The sequence below is a fragment of the Moschus berezovskii genome, chromosome 5 (genome assembly GCF_049115385.1).
Source record: "Moschus berezovskii isolate FMDL1 chromosome 5, NW_MosBer_1.0, whole genome shotgun sequence".
In the NCBI taxonomy this organism is placed as follows: domain Eukaryota; kingdom Metazoa; phylum Chordata; class Mammalia; order Artiodactyla; family Moschidae; genus Moschus; species Moschus berezovskii.
Genome location: NC_142464.1, coordinates 114625342 through 114651303, shown reverse-complemented (window position 1 = coordinate 114651303; position 25962 = coordinate 114625342). Strand labels below are relative to the sequence as shown.

General features: G+C 48.4%; 1 protein-coding gene across 3 annotated transcripts in view; it reads left to right on the top strand.

The window, feature by feature from the left end:
* Positions 1-25962, top strand: part of SLC2A9 (solute carrier family 2 member 9) — a 292047-nt gene that overhangs the window by 29410 nt on the left and 236675 nt on the right. For all 3 annotated transcript variants that reach the window (XM_088836486.1, XM_088836485.1, XM_088836484.1), the window contains exons 2-3: positions 5789-5888; positions 16294-16392. In XM_088836486.1, the coding sequence (XP_088692612.1) occupies positions 5826-5888; positions 16294-16392 (162 nt within the window). In that variant the 5' untranslated portion in view covers positions 5789-5825. The remainder of the gene's footprint in view (positions 1-5788; positions 5889-16293; positions 16393-25962) is intronic.

Here is a 25962-nt window from a genome sequence, read left to right as displayed (position 1 = left end):
TAGTGGGCTACAGTTTTATAATCAAAGGAAAAGTGCCGAGGGGGAGAAGACTACTTTCCTCCTCATTCTTGAGTACATGTCGTGCTTTCATCATCAGTTCTTCCTTCAGGTTGAGCAGGGGAGTTTTCTTGTCCCTGCATGGCCAAGCCAGGACTGCCGGGGCACTATGAAAAAATTATTCCAAGTCTCAGTACAATGAGGGTCTTTACTTTGAAATATCGTCTTTCCACAAATTATTGTTTTTTATGTGTGCAGAGAGCTTGCCTTCGGGGTCAATTAACTTCCTGAGCTCACCGGGCAGGGGGTGGGTCTCATGCTACCACTGTTTTATTGTTTGGGGGCATGTCTCATACTTCTGCTGCGTGGGTTTGTTGCTAAGCAAGCCTGCTTGGGTTTGTGGTTAAGCAAACCTACTTTCTTGAGTGATCATTAACTTACAGAGGTCTCCCATATTTTTCCTATGCACAGTCCCCTAGTGGAGTTAACTGTTTAATCACCTACTTTGTCCCTGTACTCTGTCCCTATCACACCCACTCACACTTCCCTGTGGCCTCCCTGTGGTCACAAGCCATGGACACTATTAGCTCCTCTTCCACGACCCTGAGCCGTATTCAAACAGCTGAACACTCACATCCTCTTTAAGTTCTCCTGCCAAAGTTCGTTCTCCCTGTTTTCTCTGAGTCAGTTTCCTTTGCCATTTTCCGTCCCCCACCTGCTCTTTTCTGGTCAAAGTTCCAGAAGTTTTTTCTCCACTCTCTCTGTGACTTGCCTAATCCCATGGTGTTAAATGTCATTAACGTATCTCCAGTCCAGACCACTGCTTGAGCGTTGTTCCTGTTTCCAACTGCCCAAGTGATATTTGCACTTGGATGTCACACAAGAATCTCAGCCACACACTTCCAAAAGAGAATTCTTTATTTCCTCCCATCCCCAAATCTGCTGCTTTGAGTCTTCTCCAGCTCAGTGAATGATGGTTGCCATTAATCAGACATCAAGGATTTGCCAGGCGTCTCCCCAGGTCGAGGCTAAGAATCATATGAGAGAATGATAACCACCATCCATTGAAGGATAAAGAAACAGACCCAGAGGTTAAGTAATTTGCCCGGGGTCATGGAGGCAAAACCAGGGTTGGCACCCAGATTTCTGATGCTGGCATGCTTGCTCTTTCCACTCTGTTCGTGCCTTTTCAAATCAGGCTTTTGTCTGAGTGTTTGGAGACCATCTTCATCCTTCGGGGCCTGCAGGACCACTGCCACCTTGCATGACTCCAGGGGGACATTGACTGTGTGAATGGAGCTCCTTGGAGCCATGTGGCAACAGCCATTCACACAAACCAGAATGGAAGTGCAGCCCCTGGAACTTGATAGGTGGTGGCTGAGGACATTGTCACTCTGGCTCCCTCGGTCCCCTCCCATCTCATCCAATTCCATTCTTTTTTAAAAGTGTATTTATTTCTAATTGGAGGATCATTGCTTCACAAGGTTGTGTTGACTTCTGACATACATCAACATGCATCAGCCATAGGTATACATATGTCCCCTCCTCTGAAACCTCCCTCGCACCTCCCACCCCAACCCACCCTTCTAGGCTGACCCTATTCTGACTCCTCTCTTCCCCACCCACACCACCCCAGAGGGCTCCCCTGGCTAAAGCCAGGCACTGTCAGACTCCATGGGCACAGAGATGGGTCAGCTGTGGCCCCAGAGTGTAAGGAGTGTGTCAGGCAGGGTTCTCCGGAGAAACAGAGCCGATAGGATGTATATCTAGATAGATAGGTAGATATTGATTGAAAAAGAGAGAGAGCTTTTAAGGAATTAACTCACATGATCATGGGGCTGGCAAGCCCCAGACCCATATGGCAAGTCCACAGGCTGGAAATTCTGGCAGGAATTGATGTTGCAACCTTGGCCTGAAGGCTGGAAACTCAGGCAGAATTTCTATGTTGTCATCTTAATGCAGAATTTCTTCTCCTACGGGGTGCCTTAGTCTTTGTTCTTAAGGCCTTCAGCTTGTTGGATGAGGCTCACCTACATTATGGAGGCCCATTGACTTTACTTAAAGTCAGTTGATTTTAACTGTGTGTGCATGTTCAGTTGCTTCAGTAATGTCTGATTCTTTGCCACCCCATGGACTGTAGCCCACCAGTCTTCTTGGTCCATGAGATTCTCCAGGCAAGAATACAGGAGTGGGTTGCCCTGCCCTCCTCCAGATCATCTTCCCGACCCAGGGATCGAATATTCATCTCCTGAGCCTCCTGCTTTGCAGACAGATTCTTTACTGCTGAGCCCCCAGGGAAGCCCTGTTAAACGTGAGTCATACCTAAAAACTACCAGCATTAGCTTGCCTGTTTTCTGAATGTCTAACCACACAACTAGACACCGTGGCCTTGCCGAGCTGACACATAAAATGAACCCTCAGGAGGGGGTCAAAGTCGCGGTCGAGCACGCAGATGAAAGAACTGTCAGTGGTTCAGTACAGTCTGGCTCCTGCAAGGCTAATGGGACAAGCTCAGGGAGGCACAGGATGAAGTAACTCAGACTTTCCAGAAGGAACAGACGAACAGCAGAGAAGGTGAGCCTGGAAGATGAGATAAAGGCAAGATGGGAGGCAGTCCGCCTGGGGGCCTAAGAGACAGCAAGAGGGGCCTGAACGTGGAGGTCCAGTGGGTGGCGTGTCCCTGGGTGTGTGCTGGTCAGACGCAGGTGGGTCCCTCGGTGGAGGGCCTCCAGTCAGGAGGCTGAGTGGTAACTGCTGTTATGTTATGCTGCTTGCAGGATGTCTGCTTTCTCTGTACAGAAATATGTCATGAGTCGTCCGCTCCTCTCTGCAGCCTATCTCCTGCCGTGGTCTATCCCTGCTTGGCCAGGCCTCTTACCTTCCATACGCACTTTGGGAAGTCCATATGCTCCTCCTAAACTGTCTCTTCTCCCAGAATGTAAGCTCCATCAGGACAGGGTGAGGTCTGTTTTGCTCAAGATTTCATTCCTGTAACCTAGATGCTTAGTGTTAAAGTGTTAAGTTGCTCAGTCCTGTCCTACTCTTTGTTGCCCACCAGGCTGCTCTGTCCATGGAATTCTTCAGGCAAGAATACTGGAGTGGGTTGCCATTTCCCTTCTACAGGGGATCTTCCCAATCCAGGGATTGAACCTGGGTCTCTTGCATCGCAGGTAGATTCTTTACTATCTGAGCCACCAGGGAAGCCCTAGATGCTAGGAGCTTAATGAATAATTGTTCATTAAGCTTAATAAATAATGTGTAAACATTTTTGGTTTAAATTTAACTTTAAATTAAAAAACACATGGGTGTAGTTCAAGTACAGTAAAGGATCCACATTGCCAACATCTGCTGGATCATCGAAAAAGCAAGAGAGTTCCAGAAAAAAAATCTAATTCTGCTTTATTGACTATGCAAAAGCCTTTGACTGTGTGGACCACAACAAACTGTGGAAAATTCTTAAGAGATGGGAATACCAGACCACCTGACCTGCCTCTTGGGAAACCTGTTTGCAGGTCAAGAAACAACAGTTAGAACTGGACATGGAACAACAGACTGGTTCCAAATCGGGAAAGGAGTACATCAAGGCTGTATATTGTCACCATGCTTATTTAACTTCTATGCAGAGTACATCATGAGACATGCTGGGCTGGATGAAACACGAGCTGGAATCAAGATTGCCAGGAGAAATATCAACAATCTCAGATATGCAGATGACACCACCCTTATGGCAGAAAGTGAAATGGAACTCAAAAGCCTCTTGATGAAAGTGAAAGAGGAGGGTGAAAAAGTTGGCTTGAAGCTCAACATTCAGAAAATTAAGATCATGGCATCTAGTCCCATCACTTCATGGTGAACAGATGGGGAAACAATGGAAACAGTGACAGACTTTATTTTGGGGTGCTCCAAAATCACTGCAGATGGTGACTGCAGCCATGAAATTAAAAGATTCTTACTCCTTGGAAGGAAAGTTATGACCAACCTAGACAGCATATTAAAAAGCAGAGACATTACTTTGCTGACAAAGGTCCATCTAGTCAAAGCTATGGTTTTTCCAGTAGTCATGTCTGGATGTGAGAGTTGGACTATAAAGAAAGCTGAGCACTGAAGAGTTGATGCTTTTGAACTGTGGTGTTGGAGAAGACTCTTGAGAGTCCCTTGGACAGCAAGGAGATCCAACCAGTCCATCCTAAAGGAAATCAGTCCTGAATATTCATTGGAAGAGCTGATGCTAAAGCTGAAACTCCAGTACTTTGGCCACCTGATGTGAAAAACTGACTGATTGGAAAAGACTCTGATCCTGGGAAAGATTGAAGGCAGGAGGAGAAGGGGATGACAGAGGATGAGATGGTTGGATGGAGTTACCGACTGGATGGACATGAGTGTGAGTAAGCTCTGGGAGTTGGTGATGGACAGGGAAGCCTGGAGTGCTGCAGTCCATGGGGTCGCAAAGAGTTAGACACGACTGAGAAACTGAACTGAACTGAAAGGATTCACCTGCCAATGCACAAGACATGGGTTCGATCCCTGGGCTGGGAAGATCCCCTGGAGAAGCAAATGGCAACCCATTGCAAAATTCTTACCTGGGAAATCCCAAGGACAGAGGAGCCTGATGGGCTACAGTCCATGTGGTCATAATGAATCAGACATGACTTAGTGACTAAAATGCAAGTACACCTATTTTTAATGTTGACTAGAGTTCTTGCCTGGAGAATCCCAGGGACGGGGGAGCCTGGTTGGCTGCCGTCTATGGGGTCACACAGAGTCGGACACGACTGAAGTGACTTAGCAGCAGCAGCAGCAGCAGAGTATATTTCTTTATACATCTTCCTCATCTTGTCAAGTAAGAATGTATTATCAACACTTTCCAATGATATTAGATACTCTTCTTTAACATAAACTTCCAGCACATGAATGTACCAAAATTTAAACTTTCTTCTTAAATATTCTGTCCTATTGTGAAGACCATTTTTCTACCATGAAAAATGTTGCAATGATCATCTCAGGCTTAAATCTTTGTACATTTTAATTACTGCTTTAGGCTAACTATAAACGGAGTTATTGGGCCGAAGAACTGAAATACTCTTATAGCTCTAGAAAATATTTTCAAACTCCAGAAAAGCTGTGGAGTTTTCCTCTTCTTTTGTGCTAGGGATTCAGGTTACAATTGTGCTGCATGTGTGTGTGCTAAGTCACTTCAGTTGTGTCCAACTCTTTGTGTCCCCATGGACTGTAGCCCGCCAGGCTCCTCTGTCCATGGGATTCTCCAGGCAAGAATACAGGAGTGGGTTGCCATGCCCTCCTCCAGGGGATCTTCCTGACCCAGGGATCAAACTGCCTCTCCTATGCCTCCGACACTGGTAGGCGGGTTCTTTACCACTAGCACCACCTGGGGAGCTCCTACAATTGTGCTAATTGTTTGGTAATAGTTTCAATTTGACAGGGACATTGCACTTTGTTTGAATTTATGCTACTTTTATTTTCACATCTTAAGGACAAAAAGTCTAGGGTTTCCAAAACATGCCCCATTGTAAGAGGACCTTACGAATGAGGATGTCCTGGGGAGGGGCCAGTACTTGATCAGCGATGTGGCAAGGGTGGGAAAACACAGCAGTGGTCCAAGCCAACCGTCTCGTAAATGGAGAAACAGGCAAGAGAGGAACAGAAGCACCCAGGGCTCTGGGGAAGCTGGGCCCACCACCCTGGTGTCCTCACCTGGGCCTCCTCCCCTGGATTTCTCATCTGTGACAGCCAGTGTCTGTCTAACCACTTCTCCCTTTCTGTTCTTTTTCAGGAACAAAAAAGTCTAGTCCAAAGGTTGACAAGGAGCCATGAAGCTCAGGGAAAAGGACTCAGCAGATAACAAAGGAAGCAACCTGGAGAAAAAGAAACTGGTCAGTCCTGGTTCCCTTCTGTCTCCCTGGTAGGAGTGTTCAGGTGACCCCGAGGTGGTCCCTGCTGGGGGGGAGGTGGCAAGGGTGCTGAGCACTGAAGGAGGAGCAGACTTAGGGGCACTGGTAAAACGCGTGTGTGTGGAGGAGTATGTGAGTTTCAGGACAGCCCCGGCACACCCAGGAATGCTGGCTTATGACCACAGCCTTCTCTTAAAAAATTGTTTTGTAAAAATTGAAGTATCGTTGCTTCACGATGTTGTGCTAATTTTTGCTCTACGGCAAAGTGATTCAGTTATGCATAGAGACACAGTTTAAAAAATATTCTTTTCCAATAGAGACACAGACGTAGAGGACAAACGTGTGGATACCCAGGGGACAGAGAGATGGCGGGAGGAACTGGGAGACTTGGATTAACATGCGCATACTATGATGTCTCAGCTCAGCTCGGTCATTCAGTCGTGTCCGACTCTTTGCGACCCCACGGACCGCAGCACACCGGGCTTCCCTGTCCAACAGCAGCTCTAGAGACATATTTTCAAACTCTAGAAAAGCTGTGTAGTTTCCCACTTCTTTTGTGCTAGGGATTTGGGTTACAGCTGTACTGTGTGTGTGCATGCTAAGTCACTTCAGTCATGTCTGACTCTTTGAGACCCCATGGACTGTAGCCTGCCAAGGCTCCTCTGTCCTTGGGACTCTCCACGCAAGAATACTGGAGAGGGTAGACATTTTCTTCTCCAGAGGACCTTCCCAACCCAGGGATCGAACCCAGGTCTCCTGAATTGCAGATGGATGCTTTACCATCTGAGCCCCTAGGGAAGCCCTGGCCACGTACTTGTTAGAGTGAATTGCCTTAGGACCTATCTGAGAGCATGGACCACAGAGCATGTGGCTGGGGGGCTGGCCTCAGATTTGGAGATGGGTGAATCCAGGCTCTCCCTGAACTTCTGTTCTTCCCTGTGGCATCAGCCTAGTGGATCCTCCTGAGCCTGGTGGGAGGGCGGGTGGTGTTGCAGGTGGGAACAGTTGGCAGGGGGCAGAGCAGTGTAGATGTGTCTTGGGAGCTGGTTAACGGGGAGCCCCGGTCAGCTGTCATCTGGTTCACAGAGCCTCACCGGATGGTGCTCATCACAGAGGCACTCAAGCGGGGAAACTGGCCTTGGCAATGGTCCAGCTGCACCCCACTGGCCCCAGCCCTTTTCTTTGCTGCTGTGAACACCAACACGAGGTTGGGGGTGGGGGGACCTGGGGGGATCTTTCTACAGGGAGTACTCACCACCTCCTTTGTTGAGAAAAGGATGAGAACAAAAGCACTGGGCCAAGAAATAGCTCGTTAGGGGGACAGGGGGAGGTGAACAACAATGGTGATTATTCATTGTGTGCTTAGCTGTAGACCGGCTGCTGTTTTAGGTTCCAGGGTTTTTAGTGTTCTCCGTGCACAAACTCCTCAAACCTTAGCAAGTCTAAGAGGCGGTGGCGCCGTCATCAGGCCCATTTGATAGATGAGCACACCGTGCCAGAGAGGCTGAGAAACTTGCCCAAGAGCTCACAGGTTGTCAGAAGCGAGGCTGAGACCCAAAGCCAGGCAGTCCTTTGGGTGCCACTGTTGGGGGGTTAACCTGCTGAGCTGTGGCAAGCAGAGAGAGCAGCTCTCATCAGGCTCATCAAGGCTTTCAAAAGAATGGAGCTCTCTGTTTTCTAACCTTGGGATGCTCTGGGGTGCCCCCTGGGAATCCAAGAACCCCCATCTGTCTGAAGGAAGGAAGCACAGTTAACCCCAAGGCCAGGCTTCCTAAATAGGCAAGCCCATCCTGGAACTTGAACCAGGACAGTTGGGCTCCCATTTCAGGTGTATGACATCACTGCTCACCTCTGGGCTGGTTTGCAGGAGGGCTGGGGGGACGATTGACAGTCAGTTTCACCAATAAGAGGAATTCTTCAGGCTAAGCACCGCCTCCAGGCTGCACAACAAAAAGGGGAAGTGACTTCCTGTAAGTTTCTTTTGTTCCACTGAGTGGTGTCCAGTCCGGGTTTCTGGGAGAGCCCCTCATGCAGCGCAGGGTCAGGGCAGCTGCTGGAAGGCTGTCCCACCCTCCACCCCCCGCCCCCCCCCCCCACGCTCCACTCCATCTCCAGTCTGCACCCCGTTTTGGTGGTCAGGCCTTTAGTGTTTTCAACCACCACGGGGAACATGGAACCATTTTAAATGACAAACGCAGGTTACTGACCCAATGTGAGTTTTAGCAAGATCAGGGAGACACCCCTCCCCCACCCCGCCCCGTTAAAGATGAGGAGACCAGGGTGGATATGTGGAAAGGCCTGAGTCAAGGAGCGGGTGGAGGAGGAAATGAGATGATGAATAAGATGCCCCATGGGACCGCAGAGCGGGTTCCTCTCTGCACAGTGAAATAGCCATGCTGCCCCTCCCACACTTTAGGCCCCAACTCACTCAATTATTTTGCTTCTCCCCACACCCCAGGGCATCCGTGTCTGCAGGACGGGCTCTGCCCTCTCACCCCACGCCCTTCCTGCATTATTCCCCTGGCTTGCTCATCCTGTTAGAGTCGGCTCTGGAATCACCTCTTCCAGGAAGTCTTCCAGGATCAGCTCCAGGTTGGCTCAGTGCCTCCTCCATGTTTCCCAGGGGAATCCTCAGCTCTCGCGTGTGATGTCACAATCGAGAGCCTCCATGTTAGAACCCTGCTCTGGACCTGGCTCTGGGAGGGGAGCTGGCCAACTGGCAGAAAATTGATTTCAGAAAGAGCCAACTCTCCCAGCGGCCTCCCTGCATGACTGATCTGCAGAATGAACATTGCACTGAATGATTCACGCACTCAGTAAATAACCAGCCTAATTATTCAGGGTTGGCTTTTTCCTTTTGGCAGCTTCAGTTCCCCACTGAGCGGCTCCCTTCCCACTGATCTGCATCCCCGGAGCTGGATGTCTTTATGTGCACTTGACAATCCATGCTCCCAGAAATTCTGCCGTGATCCAGAGCTTTTATTTCACCTTGCGCTTTCCATTAAACCCAGGTTGCCGGCTTCGGGTCTGTCTTTTGTGGATTTGCAGCTGCCCTGGCCTTCTAGGGGTCCTCTGTTCCCCGAGCCTGCCATCATTCTGCCAGCCTCTGCACCTGGTCTCTGCTCTGGGCGCAAATGGCCAAGGCATGTCCTAGACATGATTGAAGGCCCTTCTCTGACATCTGAGCAATTCAGCCACACAGGGAGTTAATTCGCATGACATCCTGGTGTGCATGAGGGCTCTTGCCTCCTTAATACTTTCCCTGAGCCAGCCCACCTGAATGAGCAGGGCAGAGTAACAACTGGTGGCAAATTCTTTTTCTTCCAAACCCACAACTTCCCCACTTGTTCTAGAGCTGCATGGCAGTCTGTCTTCATCTCCAATATGTTGCTCAGGACTGTGCATTTTCTATTTGAGTCTCAGAATAACTGCAGGATTTTCAGGGTGAGATCAAACTCCCATTTTATACCTGTAAATGTGGTAGCTCAGAGAAGCAAATCAACTTGCCTCAGGACACACAGCTAAATAGCCGTGGAGCCAGGGTTGGAACCCTGCCAGGCTTCTCCAATAGTCAGTGATCTGTCTGTCCCAGGCCTCAGGGAGATTTTGCTCTGGGTTCATGCTAGTTGCTCCCCTCCCAGCAAGCTGGCCTTAAGAGGGGAAAGAAAAAGACGCCAGAGAAAGTGTCAACTTCAAATTGGCACGTGCCATCTACCTCTGCCTGCCTGCAGTGTGGGAGACCTGGGTTCGATCCCTGGGTTGGGAAGATCTCCCAGAGAAGGGAAAGGCTACCCACTCCAGTATTCTGGCCTAGAGAATTCCATGGGCAGTCCATGGGGTCACAAAGAGTCGGACACAACTGAGCACCTTTCACTTTCACTTTCACCTACCTCTGCAAAGATTAAATCTTCAGCTCCTGCAGCTGCTGACCTTCAACATCCCCTGAAGGGATTTCAGGATGGAGATAGGGAATTGGGGCACTCTGCGCTCTGGAAAACTGGCAGGACAGGTCTTCAGATAGATATTTTCAGGAGCTGATATTATGAGTTCAATTCTTACATCTCTTCATATCTAGAAAAGCACTTCATCCCTTCTTGGTGACATCTGCTCCTCGTGACTAGCAGAAAACTTTTGCCAAGCTAAGTGCTTGATTGCATGAACTCCCCTTCCCCCAGGTGGTCTGGTATTCCCATCTCTTTCAGAGTTTTCCACAGTTTATTGTGATCCACACAGTCAAAGGCTTAGGCATAGTCAATGAAGCAGAAATAGATGTTTTTCTGGAACTCTCTTGCTTTTTTGATGATCCAGCGGATGGTGGCAATTTGATCTCTGGTTCCTCTGCCTTTTCTAAAACCATTGGGCTTCCCTCATAGCTCAGTCGGTAAAGAATCTGCCTGCAATGCAGGAGACCCAGGTTTGATTCCTGGGTCAGGAAGATCCCCTGGAGGAGGAAATGGCAATCCACTCCAGCATTCTTGCCTGGGAAATCCCATGGACAGAGGAGCCTGGTGGGCTACAGTCCATGGGGTCGCAAAAGTCGGACATGACTGAGTGACTAAACCAACCCCTTCACCCAAATCATACATATATTCACCTTCCCCCACCACCTCTTTGGAGCAGTTTCTCAGAGCTATCTGAGGTGCTGTCTCCTGGGCTGCAGTCCTCATTTTGCCCCAAATAAAAATTCACAACTCTTACGCTAGGCAATTTCTTTCTTTCTTTTTTTAAAGTAGACAGAAGAATCAGGTACTCAGAGTGGTGATTTCTGGGAAGAGAAATTTCCTTTTCAGGGCCCTCCAGCTGCTGCGGTGAGGACCTGTGAATGGGGAAAATTTTTATTGCCTATTTCCTGTTCAGACAAGAACAATTGCCACATTTTCTGTTTGGCACCCCCTTGCCCTCCCTCTGCCTCCTGATTCAGGGAGATGGCCTGGCAGAGCCCCTACTGAAGGTGCTTCGGGCGAGCCAGCTGCTGGGAGGGCCAGCAGGTGGGTCTTCGTCAAACAGGACATGGGCTCAGATTCCCTTAGCCACAGCCACCCAGGGCCTCACGAGCGTGCCCATTCGAGGACTGTGATGCTGGGCAGGAGGAGAAGAAAGGTAAACACAGCACCTGGCCTCTGTCCAGGCCACGGAGGGCTCTCTCTGCCTTCCTGAAAAGCCTCTGGTCTTGACTCCTGGCTCCTGGACCCTGTGATGTTGGATGCGGGGCTCCAGCTCTGATGTCGCAGCTCCCTGGGCTCCCGCTGGCTTCTTCTGGCAGCGTGGCTGTGCTCGGGCGATGAGGCCACACAGAGAACTGCTCTCATTGTATGCGCAGTGCTGTCCCCTCCCATTGTCTCCATCCCCACCTTGGGGTGGGTGGTGAGACCTGGCAGGCATGCAGGGGTGGGGGTTCTAGGGGACAGAGCACTCACCTGTGCTTCTCTGCTCTCTGATGGGACATAATGACCAAGGCTAGGAGTGAGAGAAGCCCGGGGACCCGCACAGCCCAGGGATCAAAAGGAACAACATCTGGGCTGAGCCCCAGAGGTTGAGTTTAAAGACGAAAGGCGATGGAGGATGGGCATGGTGTCCAAAAGTGATTCTGTTCCATCAGTGCATCCCATTCAGTTCCCACTCCTTTTACTGCAGAAAGTACTCTGACCCCACACTTGCCAACATCCATCTCTATGGTCCATAAGTCCTCCTTCTGGCCTCTGTCCAATCACCAGCATTTACAGGGCACTTTCTCAGCAGGTTTGGGGCCTGGAAGCAAGACCCCCACCCTCCAAAAGTAAGACCCATGCCAATTGTCCAGCCTCTGCTGTTGATACTCAGGGAACCTAGCCCTGGACACCTACTCTAACTTCTTTCTTCTGCAGAATATCCCATGAGGTGGGTCTGTTGCAGGGAAGGGCCAATTCTGACTCCGTTTTGGATCTGTTTCTTTGACTTACTTTTCATTGCTTTTGTTACTGTGATCATACATAAGGGCCTGCCTCAGAGAACCCTGTCCCTCTGCCAGACTGTTCAAGTGCCTTTGTTCAGAACACTGCAGAAAGGAAAAAGCTAACACAGCCCCTGCCAGAGACTTATCATTCTAGGAGATACTTGCAAGATTAATGATCGTTTTACTTTGTTTCCTCACAACTCCCCAGCTCCCCATCTCTGTTCTAGAAAAGAGCCAGGCATCCAGACCCTGATAAGATGGTTGTTTTGAGACATTTGTCTGCCGTCTTCTCGGTCTGCTTGGACTCCATAACAGGTCTATTAACATCCCCATTTCACAGATGAGGACTTCGAGTCACAGAGGAGCTATACCACTGGTCTAAGCTTACACAATTGTAACTGGCAGAGATGGGGGTCAGACACAATTGATAGAAAAGTAAAAATGAGGAGGCGGGACTTTCAGGGCAACTTTCAATGGGTCTTAGATATGAAGGTCTCCAGAAGGGAGGATTTCAGAGGGCACAGAGGCTTTAACCGGCGCGAGAGGCCTTGGCACATAGCTTAGCCAACAGCTATTCTGTACAGCTTGGTCAGAAGGAGCAGAGAGAGAAAACGAAGTAAACAGCTGTTCAGAACACCGGCTGTGTGCACACACCCTCTCAACGTCCTCAGGCAGCTGCACATCCACAACAGTCTATACAGCTGTGGCTACAATTTGCCCATTTTACAGCTGGGCAAGCTGAGACCCAGAAAGGTCAAGACCCTGGACAGGTCCCACAGCCATGGTGGAGCAGGCCGGCACTGGAGCCTGTGCTGGAGGACGCTGCCAAGGTGGGCCAAGCCGGGAACTGGCTGTCAGAGTCTAGCTTCCTTTTCTGGTCAGTGTTTGATTTATTCCCTTCCTTAAACCGTGGACCTCATCTCTTAATATCATGTCTGCTGCTGCATCCCTGGAGCTTCGTTAAGGCCCAGCACCTAGAACACACACACACGCACGCACACACACACACACAATGATGGAGAGAAAGTGCCTTCCGAGAGCACCGGGTCCCCCTGTCTGACAAGTGGTCCACGCTTTCCTGGCCAGGTTAGGATGGCAGCCCCTTCCCACCTCCAGGCCTTGCCTTCTGACCAGCCTTTGCCAAGGGGCCCAGCTGCTTGTACTCCTGGTTCTGTGGTGGCGGTGGCCATCCACGGATGGGTCCAGCGGGCAGGATTACATGGAGACAGATGCTTGGTCCTCCAGGCCAAGCCCTGTCTCTCTCTGTCTGCAGGTCCTTGCCCTAAGCTGCTCACACCAGCCTGTAGGTGGACAGCTCAGCCTGGAACAGAGCGTGCGTGGGTGTGTGTGCCTGCTGGGGCCGCCAGCAGCGTCAACCCCTGAGACGCTGCACCCCGGAGAGAAGGCAGTGGGGGGAGGCAGTGTGGTGCAGTGGGTGCTTCAGGGGGACTGGAGCCAGACCACCTGGGTGGGCTCTGGTCTCCATCCCAGACACCACCAGGGACTGCTCCGTGTAGGGTAAGGGAGGTAGAGAAGGCAAGGTTCAGAAAAAAGGAGAATGGCACTTTACAGGAACAGATCACCTTTAATGAGGTGAAGAGGCAGCAATCAGATTAGTGAGCTGCTGCACTGACCCAAGAAAAGAGTATCTATATCCATAGAGATATGTATGTGGAAATCTACTGTCTTAAGGGGCCAATCAAACCCCTTATGATTATACAGTGGAAGTGAGAAATAGATTTAAGGGACTAGATCTGATTGATAGAGTGCCTGATGAACTCTGGACGGAGGTTCGTGACATTGTACAGGAGACAGGGACCAAGACCATCCCCATGGAAAAGAAATGCAAAAGAGCGAAATGGCTGTCTGAGGAGGCCTTACAAATAGCTGTGAAAAGAAGAGAAGCGAAAAGCAAAGGAGAAAAGGAAAGATATAAGCATCTGAATGCAGAGTTCCAAAGAATAGCAAGGAGAGATAAGAAAGCCTTCCTCAGCGATCAATGCAAAGAAATAGAGGAAAACAACAGAATAGGAAAAACAAGAGATCTTTTCAAGAAAATTAGAGATATCAAGGGAACATTTCATGCAAAGATGGGCTCGATAAAGGACAGAAATGGTATGGACCTAACAGAAGCAGAAGATATTAAGAAGAGGTGGCAAGAATACACAGAAGACTGTACAAAAAAGATCTTCACGATGAAGATAATCACGATGGCGTGATCACTCACCTGGAACCAGACATCTTGGAATGTGAAGTCAAGTGGGCCTTAGAGAGCATCACTACGAGCAAAGCTAGTGGAGGTGATGGAATTCCAATTGAGCTATTTCAAATCCTGAAAGATGATGCTGTGAAAGTGCTGCACTCAATATGCCAGCAAATTTGGAAAACTCAGCAATGGCCACAGGACTGGAAGAGGTCAGTCTTCATTCCAATCTCAAAGAAAGGGAATGCCAAAGAATGCTCAAACTACCGCACAATTGCACTCATCTCACACGCTAGTAAAGTCATGCTCAAAATTCTCCAAGCCAGGCTTCAGCAATATGTGAACCGTGAACTCCCAGATGTTCAAGCAGATTTTAGAAAAGGCAGAGGAACCAGAGATCAAATTGCCAACATCTGCTGGATCATGGAGAAAGCAAGAGATTTCCAGAAAAACATCTATTTCTGCTTCATTGACTATGCCAAAGCCTTTGACTGTGTGGATCACAATAAACTGTGGAAAATTCTGAAAGAGATGGGAATCCCAGACCACCTGACCTGCCTCTTGAGAAACCTGTATGCAGGTCAGGAAGCAACAGTTAGAACTCGACATGGAACAACAGACTGGTTCCAAATAGGAAAAGGAGTACGTCAAGGTTGTATATTGTCTCCCTGTTTATTTAACTTCTATGCAGAGTACATCATGAGGAACGCTGGGCTGGAAGAAGCACAAGCTGGAATCAAGATTGCCAGGAGAAATATCAGTAACCTCAGATATGCAGATGACACCACCCATATGGCAGAAAGTGAAGAGGAACTCAAAGGCCTCTTGATGAAAGTGAAAGAGGAGAGTGAAAAGGTTGGCTTGAAGCTCAACATTCAGAAAACAAAGATCATGGCATCTGGTCCCATTACTTCATGGGAAATAGGTGGGGAAACAGTGGAAACAGTGTCAGACTTTATTTTTGGGGGCTCCAAAATCACTGCAGATGCTGATTGTAGCCAGGAAATTGAAAGACACTTACTCCTTGGAAGGAAAGTTAATGACCAACCTAGGTAGCATATTAAAAAGCAGAGCCATTACTTTGCCAACAAAGGTCCATCTAGTCAAAGGCTATGGTTTTTCCTGTGGTCATGTATGGATGTGAGTGTTGGACTGTGAAAAAAGCTGATTGCGGAAGAATTGATGCTTTTGAACTGTGGTGCTGGAGAAGACTCTTGAGAGTCCCTTGGACTGCAAGGAGACCCAACCAGTCCATTCTAAAGGAGATCAATTCTGGGTGTTCATTGGAGGGACTGATGCTAAAGCTGAAACTGCAATACTTTGGCCACCTCATGCGACGAGTTGACTCACTGGAAAAGAGTCTGATGCTGGGAGGGATTGTGGGTGGGAGGAGACGGGGACGACAGAGAATGAGATGGCTGGATGGCATCTGAGTTTGAGTGAACTCCGGGAGTTGGTGATGGACAGGGAGGCCTGGCGTGCTGTGATTCATGGGGTGGCAAAGAGTCGGACACGACTGAGCAACTGAACTGAACTGAACTGAAGGGGCCAGTTCTACTCCAAGGTCGTTCGTATTAGTTATCTCTTAAACGGCTTGGGCAAAGAATTCTGGAGATTGGCCAGAGGGGCTGGGACCGAATCAACCTTAACATATATATATTTTTTTTTTCCGGGTGAGAGAGTTCTTTGTTTTGCACAGAAGGGTGGGGAGGACCCGGAGGGGAGTTTTAACTGCAGGCTACTTTCCTTCACTCCCTGCCTCCGTTTCCTCACCTGTAAAATCAGGATAAAATGTACTGATCCTAGGAGTCTGTGGGAGAATTCCCAGAAAGGGCTGAGAACAGATGGCTGGCCCGTAGCTTTTAGCGAGAACCCAGCTGCAGCTGCTGGAAGTTTAGCTTGGCTTTGCTTTTTACCTCGGAGATGAGTCAGAGACTGGCCAGATTGTGCTAAAATCACAGGGATGTAGCTGCTAACAGCACCTGCGAAAGGACGTTAGGTGTGCGTTGCACAGATATCTTGCAGCCCGACAAAGGGGGCAATCATGTGGCCGGGGGGACTGACGGCAAACCGAGCTCCCTGGGCGGGCCACGCCCACCTGGACCGGACCCGGACGGGAGCCCCTCCTGGACGGCTGGCATCATTACCCTGGGATTCCTCTCCAGGGAAGAGGACAGCCCACCTGCGTCCTGCGGGCCCCTGGCTGTGCCCCTCGAGCGCCAGCTCTGACGTGCTTTGCTCTGCTTTCCCAGGACTGGTCCTGCTCGTTGATCGTGGCATCTCTCGTGGGCGCCTTCGGCTCCTCCTTCCTCTACGGGTACAACCTCTCAGTGGTGAACGCCCCGACTCCGGTGAGTGCCCCGCGGCCGCGAGAGGCGCCCGGCAGAGGGCGCTGCAGCCCCGCGGAAAACCGGGCGTTACCACCAAGGCTTGGATGGTACCCGATTCTGCAAACCTTTGCGGGCCGGTTCTGTGCCCGACACCGGCTGGACACTGGGGTGAGCGGAGGGACAGAGAGACTGGGAGCAGTCCCCGCGCTCGAGGGACGGGGGGGGAGATACAGAAACGGGGGATGAGGGCCCTGCGTGGGATCAGTTCCTTGCTTCTGGAGGGTCCTGGGAGAGCGCAGGGAAAGGAGAGGGGTCGTGGGAGGTCCCCGGGTCAGATCCTAAGGGTCTTATTCCGGGGCAAGGAACACGGAATCTGCGGCTCACGGAGGGATCTTAGGCATAGAAACATTTCCCTGATCTACTTTTTCTTTTTCTTGTCTGTGTTTATGGCTTTTAATCACAGCTGCGGTCCATGGGGTCGCTACGAGTCAGACATGACTGAGCGACTTCACTTTCACTTTTCACTTTCACACACTGGAGAAGGAAATGGCAACCCATTCCAGTGTTCTTGCCTGGAGAGTCCCAGGGACCGGGGAGCCTGGTGGGCTGCCGTCTATGGGGTCACACAGAGTCGGACACGACTGAAGTGACTTCGCAGCAGCAGCAGTGGTCACTTGGGTATCTGTTGGCTTAAGACGCATCGCTGGCTCTTGTTTTCTTCTGAAATCAGGTCATTAGGTGCAGTTCCCCAGGCCCTCCTAACACCACTCTGCTGGTTTGCACGTCAGAGTTTGGTTTGCACCCACCTAGGCTGTTAGGTTTAGGTTCTACCTATTCCTGGAGGTGCTGGCTTCTACTTGACCAACCTCCATCCCTGGGGTAAAATGGATGGGTCAAGGGTGGTGGCACAGGAAGACTTCTTGGAGGAGGTGATATCAGAGCTGCATCTTGACTGTGGGGCAAAGGCACAGAAGCCTGAGATATGAAACATTTGCAGAAATGCAGGTCTGATACAGTTGGAGCCCAGGATGTATTTTGGAGAGTGTAAGGGCATGAGCTAAAGAGGCAAATAGATTGTAGGCTATGGACTTCTCCCGGTGTTTGTAAGGCTTCTCCTTGTTTGGGGGCCTAGCATGCTGTGTGCAAAACACAGGGGGAGGCCGAATCAGTGCATCTCAAAGGGATCCCAGGAGCCCTGACTTTGCAGACATGTCTCAGGGATCCAGCCTCCATCTGTGCAGAAGAGCACTGTTTTTCCACTCTGTTAACTCTTTTATGTTTGGGGCTCTGTCAGTTCATTTGAAAAATTGATTCTAATACTGAAAATAGTTTGCAAAACCAGGAGGACTGGATGGCTTCTCCGAACGCTGGCAGCAATCAATGGTTTGATTTTGTCATTGTGATGTCATCCTGAGATAGGGTCTGATTTGTCCATATTTGTCTTTAAGAGCATTGGGAATTTGCACTCTTTTATTTACTTGGGCTTCCCAGGTGATGGAGTGGTAAAGAATCTACCTGCCAACGCAGGAGATGCAGGAGCCTCAGGTTCTACCCCTGGGTCCAGAAGATCCCCTGGAGAAAGAAATGGCTACCCACTCCAGTATTCTTGCCTGGAAAATTCCATGGATAGAGGCACCTGGAAGGCTACAGTCCATGGGGCTGCAAAGAGTCTGACATGACTAAGCACACTATCTATTCATTTGTTTGGCTGTGTTGGGTCTTGGTTTCAGCACACGGTATCTTCCTTGCATGCTGCGGGATCTTTCATCGCAGCGTATGGATTCTGTAGTTGTGGCTCATGGGCTTAGTGGCTCCGTGGCATGTGGGATCTTAGTTCCCCAACTAGGGATTGAACCCATGTCCCCTGCATTGCAAGGTGGATTCTTTAACCACTGGACCACCAGGCAAGTCCCTGGGAATGTGCACTCTTGCTTCATCTTGATAATCCAGCAGAGCCTCCAGCGCAGGGTAGAGAATCTTTGCACTTACGGCTTATGGGGCAAAGAGACATGTAAAAGTTGTAAAACTTGAACATGGAATAGAATGATCTGAGTGGAGACGTCATAGTTCAAGCAACACCCATGGGGACAGGAGGAAGGAGTAATCGTGTCGTTCACGCATTCGAAAAACTGTTTTTAATTAATAAACTTTATGTTTAAGAGTAGTTGTAGGTTAGAGAAAAGCCTAGAATTCCCATATCCTCCCTGCCCCCATACAGGCAGTCTCAACACTCTGAACATCCTGCACCAGAGCCATACCTTTGTTATAGCTGGTTAACCCACGTCCACACATCCTTATCAGCCAAAGCCCACAGTTTACGTGAAGGTTCACTCTTGGTGTCACACTTTCTACAGATTTGGACACAGGTATAATGACTTGTGGGCTTGCCTGGTGGCTCAGTGGTAAAGAATCTGCCTGCCAATGTAGGAGACAGGGGTTCAATTCCTGGGTTGGGAAGATCCCCTGGAGGAGGCAATGGCAACCCAGTCCAGTATTCTTGCCTGGAGAATCCCATGGACAGAGGAGCCTGGAGGGCTACAGTCCATGGGGTTGCAAAGAGTTGGACATGACTGAGTGACTAAACAACAACGAAAGCAACATAATGACTTGTATCCACCATTGTAATGTGTTGCAAAATAGTCCCTAAACACCCTCTGCTCTGCCTGTGAGTTCCTCCTTCCTGCACCCTGGAAACCACTGATCTTTTGACTGTCTCCACATAGGCATGCCTTGCTTTATTGCCCTTTCTTTTTTTGCAGATATTGTATCTTTAACAAATTGAAGGTTTGTGCTAACCCCGTGCTGAGCATGTCTATGGCACCATTTTCCCAACAACGTTTACTCACTGCTTGTCTCTGTGTTACATTTTGATGACCTCACGGTATTTCAGACTTTTCCATTAGTATATTCATATGGTGATCTGTAATTTTTTTTGGCTGTACCTGCAGCATGCAGGATGTGAGTTCTCTGACTCAGGAGAGAACCCATGCCCCCTGCATTGGGAGCACAAGTCCTAACCACTGGATCACCAGTGGTCCACCAATCAGAACTCTTGTTGATGTTACTGTTCTAACTGCTTTGGGGCTCCACAATCTGAGCCCATATGAGACACAGAACTTGGTGGGTCAGTGTTGTGTGCTTTCTGACTGTCCACCGATCAGCTACTCCCCCATCTCATCTCCTTCTCCTTGGGCCTCCCTATTCCCTGAGACCCAACAAGACTGAAATTAAGTCAGTGAATAACCTTACAATGGCCTCTAAGTGTTCAAGTGACAGGAGGAGTCACATGTCTCACTTTAAATCAAAAACTAGAAATTACTAAGCTTACTGAAGAAGGCATGCTGAAAGCTAAGATAGGCCTAAAGCTAGGCCTTGCCCCAAACAATTGCCCAAGTTGTGAATGCAAGGGTATAGTTCTTGAAGGAAATTAAAGGTACTACTCCAGTGAACGCATAAATTGACAAAAAAAGTAAAGCAGCCTTATCGATGATCTAGAGAAGGGTGTAGTGGTCTGGGAGGAAGATCCCACCAGACACAACATTCCTTTAACCAAAGCCTAAACCAGAGTCAGTTTCCTAGGTGGCACTAGTGGTAGAGAACCTGCCTGTCAATACAGGGGAGCAAGAGACACGGCTTTGGTCCCTGGGTTGGGAAGATCCCCTGGAGGAGGAAGTGGCAACCCACTCCAGGAGTCTCGTGTGGAAAATCCCACAGACCGAGGAGCCTGGCGGGCTACAGTCTACGGGGTCACAAAGAGTCGGACATGACTGAGTGAGCAGCATGCAGCATGCAATCCAGAGCAAGATCCTGACTCTCTTCAATTCTGTGAAGGCTGAGAGAGGCGAGGAAGCCGCCAAAGAGAAGTCTGAACCGATAGCCAGAGATTGGTTCATGAGGTTTTAGGAAAGAAGCCATCCCCACAACATAAAGTGTGAGGTGAATCAGCAAGTGCTGATGTAGAGGCTGCAGTAAGTTATCCAGAAACTCTAGTCAAGATAATTTATGAAGGTGGCTACACTAAACAACAGACCATCAGTGTAGGTGAAACAGCTTTCTATTGGAAGATACCATCGAGGACTTCCATAGCCCCAGAGGAGAAGTCAATGCTTGACTTCAGAGCTTCAAAGGACTGGCTGACTATCTTGTTACGGTGGTAATCTTAAGCTGTTGATTTTAAGTTGGAGCCAGTGCTCATTTACCAAACTGAAAATCCTAGGGCCCTTAAGAATTTTGCTATCTTGTCTCTGCCTTTGCTAAATGGAAGAAATGACAAAGTCTGAATGACAGCACATCTGTTTACTGAATATTTTAAGCCCACTGCTGATACCTACTGCTCAGGAAAAAAGATTCTCTTGAAAATGAAATGGCTGACTGACCATGCACCTGGTCACCCAAGAGCTCTGATGGAAACACGCAATGAGATTAATATCATTTTCCTGCCCGCTAATACATCAGGTAGACGAGATCGGGTGCATGCAGATTGGTATGGCTGTAGATCAATCCTAAAGTAAATCAACCCTAAATATTTGCTGGTAGGACTGTTGCTGAAGCTGAAGTTCCAATACTTTGGCCACCTGATGAGAAAAGCCGATTCATTGAAAAAGTCCCCGATGCTGGGAAATATCGAAGGCAAAAGAAGGGGTGGCAGAGGATGAGATGGTTAGATAGCATCACAGACTCAATGGAAATGAATCTGAGCAAACTCCCAGAGATAGAGAAGAACCAGGAAGCCTGGCGTGCTGCAGTCTACAGGGTTGCAAAGAGTCGGACACAGCTTGAGTGACTGAACAAACCGGAGAGCTTATACAACATCCATTCTACTGCCCAGGGATTAAGGGCTAATTTTGATTGCCACATCTTATTTAAGAAATGCATTTCCCGGGAAGGATAAGGGGAAGCAATAGTTAGGGAGTTTTGCTTGGACATGTTTGTGTGTGTGTGCCAGTCACTCAGTCGTGTCTAACTCTTTGTGGCTCCGTGGACTATAGCCTGCCAGCCTCCTCTGCTCATGAAATTTTCCAGGCAAGAATACTGGAGTGGGATGCCATTTCTGGGTTGGGTGACCCTGGGTCTCTTGTGTCTCCTGCACTGGCGGGCGAATCCTTTATCACCCACGCCACCTGGAAAGTCCATTATGGACATGCACGCTCTGCTATATTTAGAACAGATACCCCACACGGACCCACTGTACAGCACATGGGACTCTGCTGATTGTTATGTGGCAGCCTGGATGGGAGGACTGTTTGCGGGGAGAATGGATCCGTGTATATGTATGGCTGAGTCCCTTCGCTATTCACCTGAGATTATCACTACATTGTTTGTTAATCAGCTATACCCCAGCACAAAGGGAAGTTTAAGATGTTTTTTAAAAATACATTTCATAAGGCTATAGCTGCCATAGATAATGATCCCACTGATGGATCTGAGCAGGGTAAATAGAAAACTTTCCAGAAAGGAGTCACCATTCTAGATGCCATTAAGAACACTGACTCTTTGTGACCCTTTGGACTATACAGTTCATGGAATTCTTCAGGCCAGAATACTGGAGTGGGTAGCCGTTCCCTTCTCCAGGGGATCTTCCCAACCCAGGGATGGAACCCAGGTCTCCTGCATTGCAGGAGGATTCTTTACCAGGTGAACCACAAGGGAAGCGCTATGATTCATGGGACGAGGTCAAAATATTTACATTAACAGGAGTTTGGAAGAAGTTGGTTCCAATCCTCACGGATGACCTGAAAGGGTTCAAGACTTCCATGGAGGATGTCACTGCGGATGTGGTGGAAACAGCAAGAGAACCAGAATGAGAAGCAGAGTGCTGAGTCGCTCAGCCATGTCCGACTCTCTGTGACCCCATGACTGTAGCCCGCCAGGCTCCTCTGTCCATGCAAGAATACTGGAGTGGGTTGCCATGCCCTCCTCCAGGGGATCTTCCCGACCCAGAGGTCGGACCCTAGTCTCTCATGTCCTCTGCATTGGCAGGCGGGTTCTTTACCACCTGGGAAGCCTGGAGCCTGAAGACTGAATTGCTGCCATCTCACGATAAAACTTTCACAAAGGAATAGTTGCTTCTCATGGCTGAGCAAAAGTAAGTGGTTTCTTGAGATGGAATCTACTCCTGGTGAAGATGCTGTGAAGACTGTATTATATAAATTTAGTTGTTAAAGCAATGGCAGGGTTTGAGAGGATTGATGCCAATGATGAAAGAAGTTCTGCTGTAGGTAAAATGCTATCAGACAGCTTTGCATGCTATAGAGAAATCATTCACAAAAGGATGAGGCAATTAATGCAATAAATTTCGTCATTCTCTTATTTTAAGAAATTGTCACAGCCATCCCAGTCTTCAACAACCACCACCGTTATCAGTCATCAGCCATCAACAAGGAGGCAAGACCCTCCACCGGCAAAAAGACCCCAATTTGCTGAAGACTCAGATGCTAGTTAGCATTTTCTTAGCAGGAAAGTATTTTTTTTAATTAAGGTATATAGATTGTTTTAAAAGACCACAGTATTACACACTTCGACTATCAGTTCAGTTCAGTTCAGTCACTCAGTCGTGTCCGACTCTCCACGACCCCATGAATCACAGCACGCCAGGCCTCCCTGTCCATCACCAACTCCCGGAGTTCACTCAAACTCATGTCCACAGAGTCGGTGATGCCATCCAGCCATCTCATTCTCTGTCGTCCCCTTCTCCTCCCGCCCCCAACCTTTCCCAGCATCAGAGTCTTTTCCAGTGAGTCAACTCGTCGCATGAGGTGGCCAAAGTATTGCAGTTTCAGCTTTAGCATCAGTCCCTCCAATGAACATCCAGGATTGATCTCCTTTAGAATGGACTGGTTGGATCTCCTTGCAGTATAAGGGACTCTCAAGAGTCTTCTCCAACACCACAGTTCAAAAGCATCAATTCTTCGGCGATCAGCCTTCTTCACAGTCCAACTTTCACATCCATACATGACCACGGGAAAAACCATTGCCTTGACTAGACGGACCTTGGTTGGCAAAGTAATGTCTCTGCTTTTTAATATAGGGTAATGTAAATGTAACTTTTACATGTGCTGGGAAACCAAAAATTCATGTGACTCACTTAATCATGATATTCACTTGATTGTGAGACATTGAAACCAAAGTCAAAGTATCTTCAAGGTATGTCAGTAATTTTGTCCTTTCCAGAATGTCACATATTTGGACTCATGCAATATATTCAGGTTGGCTTCTTTTACTTAATAATATGCATTAAAGTTTCCTCCATGTCTATTCATGGCTTGAAAGCTCATTTGTTTTTGGCTCCAAATAATATTCCATTGTCTGGATGTTGTTGTTCAGTCGCTAAGTCATGTCCGACTGTTTTCGACCCCGGGGACTGCAGCACGCCAGCTTTCCCTGACCTTCACTATCTCACAGAGTTGGCCCAAATGCATATCCATTGAATCGGTGATGCCATCCAACCATCTCATCCTCTGTTGTCGCCTTCTCCTCCTGACCTCAATCTTTCCCAGCATCAGGGTCTTTTCCAATGAGTAAGCTCTTCCCATCAGGTGGCCAAAGTATTGAAGCTTCAGCTTCAGCATCAGTTCTTTCAATGAATATTCAGGACTGATTTCTTTTAAGATTGACTGGTTTGATCTTCTTGCAGTCCAAGGGATTCTCAAGAGTCTTCTCCAGCACCACAATTTGGAAGCGTCAGCCTTCTTTAAGGTCCAACCCTCACCTCCGTACATGACTACTGGAAAAACCATAGTTTTGACTATATGGACATTTATCAGCAAAGTGATGTCTCTGCTTTTTTATACACTGGTTAGGTTTGTCATAGCTTTCCTGCCAAGGAGCAAGTGTCTTGAAGTGAGTTGCCATTTCCTGCTCCAGGGGATCTTCCTGACCCAGGGATCAAACCCGCATCTTTTGTGTCTCCTGCATTGCAAGCAGATTCTTTACCGCTGAGTCACAAAGAAAGCCTCTGTGTCTGGATGTACCTAGTTTATTTAGCCACTCACCTGCTGAAGGACAACTTGATTACATCCAAGCTTTGGCAATTATGAATAGAACTGCTATAAATATCCATACAATCCAATCATGCTTTTTGGTATTTATCAAAATAAACTGAACACTTATGTCCACACAAAAGCCTGCATATAAATGTCTGCTGGATGTCTCTGCTGGTTCATTCTTAATTATACAACTGTATATTGTATGTATGGGCTTCTCAGATGGCACAGTGGTAAAGAATCTGGCTATCAATCCAGGAGACACTGGTTTGATATCTGGGTTGGGAAGATACCCTGGAGGAGGAAATGGCAACCCACTCCATTCTTGCCTAGAGAATCCCTTGGACAGAGGAGCCTGGTGGGTTTCAGTCCATGAGGTCACAGAGAGTCAGACAGAACTGAGTATGCATGCTGCATATTTTATGTATACAATGGATATCATACAAAAGTATATTCTAAACATAAAAATACTGGGGGGGGGAAAGTTTGTTAAATGAGAGAATGAGAAAGAAAAAATAAATGAGAACACTGCTTTGCCAAGGGGATCTAATTTATTGCCCCTACTCCCAAGCCACATAAACTGGGACTTAGTTGAAACAATGCCTCTACAAAAATAACAGTGAGTGGTCTGGCTTTAATAATGAATGAGTCACCTTTCAGTGATTTCTGAGTTGGTAACATTTGTTCTTTTCTGGGGAGGGGATACAGAAGCTCACCCCCTTGCCCTGCCCTACTGTCAGTATTTAAGCGCAGGGCTTCGGCAGAACAATTAATTTGACTCATCATACATTTCCCAGCCGCAATGGTGTAGTTTATCATTTTCCTCTCCCCAGTCCTTCCCTAAGGGCAGGTAAATATGTGGTGATAAGGAGTAAAATCATCACCTCTCTCTCTAGGAGCAGAGCCATCCCAATTAGCAGCAGATGTTAGATGCCAGCCCAGGCAAAGATGCCAATGAGCCAGCAGACAGAGAGGCAGAAGCGAATTGTGGTCCTTTCAATTAATCCCACCCCGGGATGCCATTTTAAAGCCGCTGTTCTGGAAGCCCCCATGCTCTCAGAAAAGCAGGGCACATCGTGGGATGCCTCTGTGTGGTCCGAGGTCTTTAACAGGGAAAATTATTAAATAGGAGGGCTGATGAGTGTAGAGGGTGTTACAGACATCGGGTGGCTCGGGACCAGTGGGGGCGGCGGGGAGTGGGGCTCCACCTCTTGGTGGGAGAAGGTTAAGATTACAGGCACATCTTATCATTTCAGAAACATCTGGCCATTATTTTGATGAGATAGGCATCTGATTAATTTCATCGTGGACCAGCATTTTCTCTGATTTGAGAATCTCGTTCTTGCTTTCTCCTTTTTTCTCTTTTCCTTTTGTCTCATCCTGCCTCACTAGTTATGAAAGCAAAACAGGCTGCTATTAGCAAAATCAAACAGCGCAACTTTAATAATTCAACCATAAAATTACTGCTATGATTCCCCTTCTATGAAGCAGGAACTGAATCTCTCATTTGGATATCAACCCTCATGGCAGATATTGTGACATGCGTGCATGAGTGCTAAGTTGTTTCTTTCATGTCCGACACTTTGCAACCCCATGGACTGTAGCCCAC